The sequence below is a fragment of the Hordeum vulgare genome, chromosome 7H, assembly GCF_904849725.1.
Source record: "Hordeum vulgare subsp. vulgare chromosome 7H, MorexV3_pseudomolecules_assembly, whole genome shotgun sequence".
In the NCBI taxonomy this organism is placed as follows: domain Eukaryota; kingdom Viridiplantae; phylum Streptophyta; class Magnoliopsida; order Poales; family Poaceae; genus Hordeum; species Hordeum vulgare.
Window position 1 is genome coordinate 11,805,674 of NC_058524.1, and position 10,128 is coordinate 11,815,801.

Here is a 10,128-nt window from a genome sequence, read left to right on the forward strand (position 1 = left end):
ATAGTGATTAGAAAGAATATTCCCAGAGCACCAATACAAGATTTGTCTGATCTTTGTGTTACAATTTTCGGTTCATACCTGCTCTTCAGAGGCCAGTTCTTCCACTGATGAGACAAAATGAGAAGGATGGAATCTTTGCCTGAACTTTGTATACCAGTTTTTCTTACCTGTTCTTGCATCACTTGCTCAGAAGATTTCTCCAGCGGTAAGAAATTTTCTGCCAAAAGATTTCTTCAATCATCCCGGGTCGTTGGTGGCGAAGCGCGTCCGTGCGCCGGCAGGGTCGGCTGCAAGCGATCGCAGCAATGGACAACAGCTATTATAAACATAGGTGAGGTCTGTTTCTATGATACTCTTCTGCAGCCGCCGCAGCATCGTCGCCAGTGAGACTGGCACGCCACCTAAAGAAGCCTCGCCATCAGTGATCTTGGTCAAAGCTCTCCTCTAAACGGAAATGGGGCTATTAAGGTCAGTATCAGTGTAATATCATACTTTTACTTTGACAGTGAGCGTAACCATGTTATTACTTTCTTATGCACCAGTTAATATGTTTGCAGTTAATTTTAAAACAGGCAATTTGCAGGGTTTGCTGATTACCCACCCAATCATACAGTTGTGATTTAGTTAGTAGCAATAATAAGTAATTGACAGTGGCAGCAGAAATGTCCAGAAGGCCATCACCATCGAGGCGTCAACCAACACGCATCAACGACTAAACAAGATGAGAGTTGTTTTACCTTGTAAGCCTGTGATGAGATCCTGGGGACTGGCCATCCACTGCTTGCAAATCCTGCATTATATTATGTCAGCATGCGTCATCCTTCATGCTGTCACCCCCTGGCAGCAAATTACTATTTTATTAAACCGTTGGGAAAAAGAAAAATTAAGAACACAATGATAATACTAAGCATAGAAACGTTTGCTGTGTTGGAGAAAACACTATCAATTAAAAAGAATATTCCAAGAGCACCTATAGAAGATTGTCTGACCTTTGTGTTGCAATTTTGCAGACCAAGATCAAGAGCATCCTTTTTGAAATAGTGTGCAGTTTCTGTGTTCATACCTGCCTGATGTGAGCCTTCTAGGGTACACCTGTTCTTCAACGTGTAAGCAGACAAATTCTACGGAGCCCGGTTCTTTCCACTGATGAGACAAAATGAGAAGGATGGAATCTTTGCCTCTGACTGCATGAAGGATACCTCAATCAGTTAGTTTAGCGTCAGGCTATCGCAATTTTAAAATTAGCATAGTGTCTTGTGTGCCTGAGTTCTTCTGCCAAGCACTGTTTCTTAGTTTAATGAGTGTTTTAGGTGGGATTCTATTTTAAAATATCTTATTTGTTCCACTATGGTTGCTTGAGTTCACACATTACAAGTGCACTAGTACTAAAGACAGCTTTTAGGAACTATTTCAGTCAATCATCGGCAGAGGTGAGGTGAGGTGAGCTGAGGAGGAGTTCATGGAGATGGAGGGCAGGGGTCTGTCTGACCTGTTCAGGAACACCAGCGAGGAGATCTTCCTCAAGGCGGTGATGGAGAACTCGATCGGAGTGGCGGCGCCGCCGAGCATGGAGATGATGGGGTTCAGAAACATGTCGCAGAGCTTCAGAGAAGACAGCGAGGAGTTGTTCAACAGCTGGCTTATGAATGGAGAGGCAAGAATTCTGAGAGTTTGAACCACTTTCTTTTGCTTTTCCTTTGTTTTGTGTTCTTCCTTGACCAGCATCATCTTGACACTTCCTCCTTTCGAGGAAAAAAAGTTGAAGTTTCCTGCCAATTTTTCCTCTCTGTGCATGAAAAGTGAAACATATATCATGTTCAGAAGAAAATTTCTTACACTTAAGAAGATCACTTGCTATTCATTTATTGTTTAAAAATTACATTAAAAAAATCTAGATTTTTTTTGGAGTTAATACTGATGATTTACTATGCCAGGTTGATCTTTTTGCTTTAAATCTATCACCTAAAGTTCTTGATTCTTTATTCACAGATTCCAGGCTTTAGTCACCTGAATAATCGACCTCGACAACCATCTAGGTATGATGTTGATAAAGAGTGCAGGGTTAATTGTATTGGGTGATATGTGCAGGTGTGAGTTGATGAATGAATAACTGTGTCACATAAAGTGAAAATTATATAAATCAATTTCAGCAACTGAATATGTCATGAAGGCTTTGCAAAATAAGCTGAATCAAGAGAAAGTACATAACCTTAGGCACCCAAATCTTACACACGTCAATACAGTAAGCACCTAATAAGAATATAATGCAAACACAAGTAATGGTTAGGAATCACACGTTAGTCATGCTTTGTTGTAATTACGCATGTCCATGGAACTTCTTTCTTCTACTCCCTCCGTTCCTAAATATAAGTCTTTTAAGAAATTTTACTAGGGACTAATACGGATGTATATAGACATACTTTAGAATATGGATTCACTTATTTTGCTCCGTATGTAGCCCCCTACTAAAATCTCTAAAAATACTTATATTTAGGAATAGATGAAGTATCTAGCATGTAAATGATGCTGAACTTTGCACCGAAAGACATTAGCATGACACTGCATGTCAAAACTGACTGTTAGTGCTACATCGTAACAACTTATATCTATGCAGGTTGTCATCAGAAGCAGGTGCCTTTCCTAATCAACAACATGACATTGCTCGACAAAATTACCTTGTCGACAACTTGATCCCTGAGAATTGTGCAGTTCCTCCTGAATATGTGAATAACCATAACCAGCAACCACTCAAGTAATGTATCTTATGAACCAGCATCATCTTATCGTCACAGTGATTTATGCAATCTAAAGCGATACCAACTTGTTTATTTATCGTACACCAGGAATGCAGCAGAGAAAGGGATGCAAGCCAGTGATCTACTTTTGGCAAAGGTTAGCTATCCAATCATCCAGTTACTTGATTATGATAGCTACATGGATAAAATTCTAATGGGTAAAAGGTGGTATTTGTTCATAAGCAGACCTGGTTTCACTGCACTCAACCAATGACTAGAAGCAGATCTTCAGAACTGAGGCATGAACTGAATTACCAATTGCATGTGCATTATCACCTTCTGTACCACAACTTTATGATTCTTCATTCCATTATTTCTCAAGCGCGGGCATCTTTTGCAGGAGGCGGTATGCTGCAATGCAGAGTAATGTGTCACCAATAACTACAGGAACTATGAGAGCAGCAAACCAATTGAGACTAGATTTTACCAACACAAATGCAGCAAACAGTGCCCCAATGGGTAGCACTCCACTTCAGACTTCGACATTTGTATCTCCTTCATGTTCATCGACGTCTCCTTTGGACAATCCTCATATGCTAGCTCAAGATACTGTTACATCAGTGGTGAGCATGCTCAAGGATACGCTCGAGCGTAAGAAGCTCAGTAGCCCTGCCAACAGAGATATGCCACATGGCAACCCTTTTGGCTTTTACGACAACCAGCAGTTTCAACATAACATTCTTGGAGGAGCAGATATGTTCCCCCTGGTGACAAATGGACATGTTCAGGACTCTCTGATGCTTCCTGAAGTCGAGAGGCCCACCGAACCAAACGCCGAGAACTTTGTTGCTCCTGCAAACCAGATTTGGATCAGTGCAGCGTCTCGTGAACCTTCACAGAGTGGATCATCTAATGCTCTGACGGCTCAATCAGCCGGTTTTGAAGTATGTGATGAGCTACGTCCTATGGGGCAATCATTGTCTGTGTGTGAGAGCACTAGAAAAAATGTTGCAAATGGGACAGCTGACTGCAGATCAAACGGCAAAGGTACTTCAACAATACACTTACATGATCATCTATTGGGCAGTACAATGGCTAAGACATTTCTTGAGATCTATTATAGAATTGCTGTTATCATAATACTGAATGTATAATGTCAACAATGCGCAGATTACGGCGAGAAGGTACTAAAAGATAATTTGAAAGATGAAAGAAAGGTAATACCTGATTCATATTCCAGAAACGTCAAAAAATTCCTCTCCTAGCATATGCTAATCTGTTCGTTTTACTCATTGACAGAGAGTGGCCCTGTCACGAATGGGGTCCGTCTCATCAGAACAAGCAGGTAAATGAAACAGCAAGATGTTCTTTTTGGCACCAAATCTTCGGCATTTATATGATCACAGTAAAAAGTTCTTTCTAGAAACATGCTCGTAGATTAGATGAAACATAGGTATATTGAAAGATAATATGCTCCGCCTTGCATAGTACTACGTCATCTACTATTTAATCACCGAAAGCTCTAACTAGTTAGCTTTTGCAGTTGATAGAGGAGATCCTACGAAGAAACGCAGGGTTGAGCGCACACGCAAGTATGTCATACACAATTTGGTTATTGTATATGTAATATGTTTTCCTGCTAATATGATTGATTACAAAAAGGCAAGAACCAATTTATGCTAATCCAAATGATACTTTTAGGACTCTTCTTAATCAAAGTTATATAGACTTCATTGACTATTCCATATTGAACACCAGAACCTGGATCATGTTACTAAAAACTTCTTATGGTTCAGAATGGCAGAAGCAAAGGAAAGAAGTTCCACCCCGGTAATACCAACCGACATGCAAGCGGTGCTCAAGCGCTGCGAAAACCTAGAGAAGGAGGTCAGGTCACTAAAGCTTAACTTGTCATTCATGAACCGGTGAGTACAATATGAAGTCACAGTCCTGCCATGATCTCACTAACCTGATTTTTACTTCAGATTGCCCAATTATCCCAAATGTCTGATCTAATTGCAGGAAGGATTCAGAACAGACGAAGCAGATCGAGGATCTTCAGAAGCAAAACGAGGACATGGCAGAAGAGAAAGAGAGGCTGATAGAGGAGATCGAACGAATGGCCTCTGGCACCATGGCGTGATCGCCTAGCCCTTACAGCTTTATAAACTAATAGCAGTGGACTTGGAATGAGTCCCTGCTCACTAGATACAGATATACACCCAATTATAGTTGATGGTCTGGATGTACCATTCTTTTCGTTCTATGTTTTATTGTAATCTTTAACAGGTACTAGTATCAACAAGAACAGATTGGCAATTGCATATTAATTCAGATTGCAATTCATACGGTAGTAGTTTCAACTGATCAAAGAAAATGTTACTAGAAGTAGCATCAAACATAAGCAAGAAATGCGATATTTTCATATCTCAGCACCAACAACAGATTGAGAAATGCATTTGAATTCATTTTGCAGTTCAGATGATAGCTTCAGATAAACAAAATAAACTACAGAACTATGATCTCAGTACACTTTCAGATCAGCATTACAGAAATGATTGCAGTTCAGAACTGATAAACAAAATGTAAGAAACAGCATTGCACACTTTCAGATCTCAGTACAGAAACTACTATATTCTTTTAAGGTTATCAGACAATACTTGGGGGGATTTGATTAACATATAAAAAGAAACATGGCATTACTTAGTTCCAAAATTTCGATGAACACACAGCAATGCATCTCCAAGACCACACCTCAATTGTTATTTTAGCAAGATTTTCAGATCTCAGTACAGGAAGTATTACTTCAGAATGTTTCAGATCTGATCAGACATATTTTTGGAGGAATTTGATTCAGATATATAAATAAATATGACACTACTTTTCATTCCAGCTTTTGGAAAACATACTGCAACTCAAAGATGACACCTCAATCACTAGAGCAAATGATCTGACCCACAAGAACTGGAATTGCACATGGAAGGAGCACCATAGGCAAACATAGTGTTACTAGAAGTAGAGTAGCATCAAACATAAGCAAGAAAAGGAACATTTCAAGATCTCAGTAGCAATAAGAACAGACATGGAATTGCAAGTGAATTCAATTTGCAATTCACAGCATAGCATCAATCGAACTGGTAAACAAAATGTAAGTGATGTCATCAAATATTTTCAGATCACGGTACAGGAACTAAATTATTTCAAAGTTTTACTTCAGACCACAGTACAGGAACATACCACTCCACTATTTTCAGTGGTTGATCAGACAATACTTAGTAATTTGATTCAGGTATAGAAAGAAACATGGACACTGGATTATCACATCTCAGTAATCGCCATCTCCAGACAACGACTCAATACAGAAATTGTTCTTAGGAAGATTTTCAGATACCTGAACAGCAACTACTATTTCAAGATAACTCAGATTGGATAAGACATGTTTAAGGGGTTTGATTCATACTCTGATACTCATAGAAACAAGCATGACACCAGATTCCATTCAAGCATTTCGACGAGCACACAGCATATTGCGTCTCCGAGATCACACCACCACCGCTAGAGCCACCGATCCGACAAACAAAGAACAGGGATTGCAGACGGAGAGGAGCACCTATCCATCAGTGCTTCGACCTCGGCGAGGTCCTCCTTGCCGCCGGTGCCTCAGCGGCCTTCCTCTTCGGTGAGGTCCTCTCCGCTGACCCAGCCGCCGGCGCCACCGCCTTCCTCTTCAGCGACTTCTTCGCCGGTGCCTCAGGGGCAGGAGCAGGGGCCGCCACAGCAGAAGCAGCCTTCTTCCTCAGCGGCGCCTTGGCCGGAGCCACGGCAGAGGGCTTCTTCTTCCTGCCGTCCTCCTGCTGCGCGGCGGCGATGCGGTCGAACTCGTCGGAAAGCTTCCTGGCGCGCTTCCTCTTGGCGGCGGCGGCGATGGTGACGAGCGGCACCTCCTCTCCCTCGGACTCGCCGGACTCTGACTCCTCGTCGTCATCCACGACATCGCGCCGCAGCGCCTTCTCCTGGGCCGCGACCTCCGCCTCGTCCTCCGAATCGTCGTCGTCGGAGCCTAGCGCGTCGTCGAGGGTGGCCGGGGCAGGCCCGTGGCCCGCGGCTCGGACCTTGGAGGACTTGGCGGACTTACCGGAGCCCCTGGCGTCGCGGCGCGCGGTGCGGCGGAGCTTGACGAGGTTGCCCTCGATGCGACCCTGCAGGCGGAGGCGCTTGGCGCCGAGGCCGCCCATGGACCAGTGCGCGTCGCGCGCCCAGCAGAGGAGCGCGTCGGTGACGGGGGCCGGCGGGTCGACACGGTCGCCGGGGAAGACGCGCGGGCGCGGGAGGCCGCCGCCGTAGAACCTGCCGGGACCGAGCGCGACCACCATGGTGACTGAGATCCGGCCGGCTGAAGTCTTCTTCGTCGGCCTGTTGCTCCGGCGATCTCCCTCGCTCGCTCTCGCTCTGTGGATCTGGGTGAAGGTGAATGAGGGAGGATTGCGGCGGCGGTGATGGGGATGGATGAGAGAGAGGGGGGGCGGTGAGGGCGTTTATAGGTGGAAGAGAGGCGCGCGTGGCGCCAAGAAAGTTGAGCGCCCGAGCAGAGAGGGGGGGGATTGGCGCCAAGAAAATGGCGGTAAAATGAACTTGGCGCGACGGTGGGGAAATGGAAATGGCGGGAGGCGGGAACCCCCTTATGTCTATGCGCATGGGCCCCGCTTGGCAGGCCGTTCCCGTTCCCACACCTGTCTATGCGCCTGGGCCCCGCTTGGAAAGCTTCCTCACCTATGCGCGCCTCTCTCTCTGCAGGTGGGCCCACTGTCATATCTTTTTTTACCCAAGTCGTCTATTTCATTTGTGGTAGACAAAATAATATTTACCTTCATTTTCAAGTTAAAAACACCACGATTAATACATAAACTTGTCCTAGTGGGAACAGAGTCATATACAAGAACTTAAAAACACAACTCAAGTGGCCCCTGAACTATGGTAAATGATTCTAATCATCCGACCAATAAGAGTGTGTGTCTCTGCCGGCTTTGTGGCTGTTGGATCGTATTTTAATGAAAGCTCGGGAGCAACGTATTACATGGACTAGTTTTCGCAACCAAGTTGTTGTTGCAATCCCCCATTCCAACAAGCAATGTGTTGAGAGATCTGAATCTAGATACTCTCGGGTTCTCCCGAGCTTCCCGTCAACCTAATACCTTCATGCGCTCCTCCGACTGCCGCCACCGTTGCTCGTCGTCGACAGTACATGGGCGAGGCCACATATAGCACGTGGACGAGGCCGCCGACAAGCACGCGATGAGGCCACCTATGTCTGTCTCCATGTGTCTACTCGCGATCAATGGCCATGGCCGCTCGAGCACGCATGTCGGAGCTCTTCTCCGGCCGCCGTCGCCGAGCTATGTCGCTCCGGCCTCATGCTCCTTGATGATCCCACAAGTATAAGAGATCAATTATAGTCCTTTCGTTAAGTAAAAGTGTCGAACCCAATGAGGAGCAACATGAAATGATAAGCAGTTTCAGCAAGGTATTCTGTGCAAAGGCCGTAAGTAACGTTGATAGATAGTTTTATAGTAGGATAATACATAACAAGTACTCCCTCCGTCCCAAAATAACTGTCTCAAGCTTAGTATAACTTTGTACTAGAGCTAGTACAAAGTTGAGACACTTATTTTAGGACGGAAGGAGTATCAAGTAACAATAGTAGCAAGTATGAAGCAAGATAGTCTGATACGTCTCCAAGGATCTCTCTTATGCATGATTTCATATCCTTGTATTTCTCTTCGAGTTGTGGGTTTTGTCTGGCCAACTAGATCTATGATTCTTGCAATGGGAGAAGTGCTTGGTTTTGGGTTCATACCGTGCGGTGACTGATGACCCACAAGTATAGGGGATCAATCATAGTCCTTCCGATAAGTAAGAGTGTCGAACCCAACGAGGAGCAGAAGGCTCTGATAAACGGTTTTCACTAAGGTAATAACTGCAAGCACTGAAAGTAGCGGTAACAAGTGATGGTGTAGTGAGGTGAAACGTAGCGAGCGAAAAGTAACAAGTAACAAGTAGTAGCAATGGTGCAGCAAGTGGCCCAATCCCTTTTGTAGCAAGGGACAAGCCTGAACAAAGTCTTATAGGAGGAAAAACGCTCCTGAGGACACACGGGAATTTCTGTCATGCTAGTTTCATCGTGTTCATATGATTCACGTCTGTTACTTTGATAGTTTGATATGTGGGTGGACCGGCGCTTGGGTACTGCCTTACTTGGACAAGCATCCCACTTATGATTAACCCCTCTCGCAAGCATCCGCAACTACGAAAGAAGAATTAAGACAATGTCTAACCATAGCATTAAACTAGTGGATCCAAATCAGCCCCTTACGAAGCAACACATAGACTGGGGTTTAAGCTTCTGTCACTCCAACAACCCGTCATCTACTTACTACTCCCTATGCCTTCCTCTAGGCCCAAATATGGTGAAGTTTTATGTAGTCGACGTTCACATAACACCACTAGAGGAAAAGACAACATACGACATATCAAAATACCGAACGAATATCAAATTCACATGACTATTATTAGCATAACTTATCCCATGCCCTCAGGAACAAAAGTAACTACTCACAAAGCATAATCATAATCATGATCAGAGGTGTAATGAATAGCATCAAGGATCTGAACATAAACTCTTCCACCAAGTAATCCAACTAGCATCAACTACAGAGAGTAATCAACACTACTAGCAACCTTACAAGTACCAAACGGAGTCGCAAGACGAAGATTGGTTACAAGAGATGAACTAGGGATTGGAGAGGAAATGGTGCTGATGAAGATGTTGATGAAGATGCCTCCCCTCCGATGAGATTAGTGTTGGTGATGACGATGGCGACGATTTCCCCCTCCAGGAGGGAACTTTCTCCGAGCAGGATCGTCCTGCCGGAGCTCTAGATTTGATCTGTTCAAGTTCCACCTCGTGGCGGCGGCGAAACCACGAAAAAGCTCCCAATTGTTTTTTTTCTGGAACGAAACCCTTCATATAGCAAAAGAGGGGGCCAGTGGGCCGTCACGGAGCCCACAAGCTTGCTAGCTGCCACCAGGGGGTGGCGGCTACCAGGCTTGTGGCGCCCTGGTAGCTCCCCTCTCGTACTTCTTCAACCCAGTATTTTTTATATAATCCCAAAAAATTCCATGTAAATTTTCAGGGCATTTGGAGATGTGCAAAATAGTGGACTAAGATTTGCTCCTTTTCTAGTCCAGAATTCCAACTGCCTGAATTCTCCCTCTTCAAATAAACCTTGCAAAATAAGAGAGAAAAGACATAAATATGTTACCACAAAGTAATATAACAACCCATAAAGCAATAAATATCAACATGAAAGCATGATGCAAAACGGACGTATCAACT

General features: G+C 44.2%; 2 protein-coding genes across 2 annotated transcripts; one reads left to right on the plus strand and one right to left on the minus strand.

Moving 5' to 3' along the window:
* The first annotated feature begins 1,373 nt into the window (after window positions 1-1,373).
* Window positions 1,374-5,065, plus strand: LOC123409476 (protein CYCLOPS-like). The gene is made up of 11 exons (XM_045102366.1): window positions 1,374-1,654; window positions 1,990-2,036; window positions 2,615-2,752; window positions 2,844-2,892; window positions 2,982-3,034; window positions 3,136-3,782; window positions 3,906-3,952; window positions 4,035-4,080; window positions 4,279-4,327; window positions 4,532-4,660; window positions 4,758-5,065. The coding sequence occupies exons 1-11, from the start codon at window positions 1,460-1,462 to the stop codon at window positions 4,876-4,878; spliced, it is 1,521 nt and encodes a 506-aa protein (XP_044958301.1). The 5' UTR covers window positions 1,374-1,459; the 3' UTR covers window positions 4,879-5,065.
* A 1,027-nt stretch (window positions 5,066-6,092) lies between these two features.
* LOC123410198 (60S ribosomal protein L22-like) lies at window positions 6,093-7,339 on the minus strand. The gene has a single exon (XM_045103098.1). The coding sequence runs from the start codon at window positions 7,106-7,108 to the stop codon at window positions 6,353-6,355; it is 756 nt and encodes a 251-aa protein (XP_044959033.1). The 5' UTR covers window positions 7,109-7,339; the 3' UTR covers window positions 6,093-6,352.
* Between the last annotated feature and the right edge of the window lie 2,789 nt (window positions 7,340-10,128).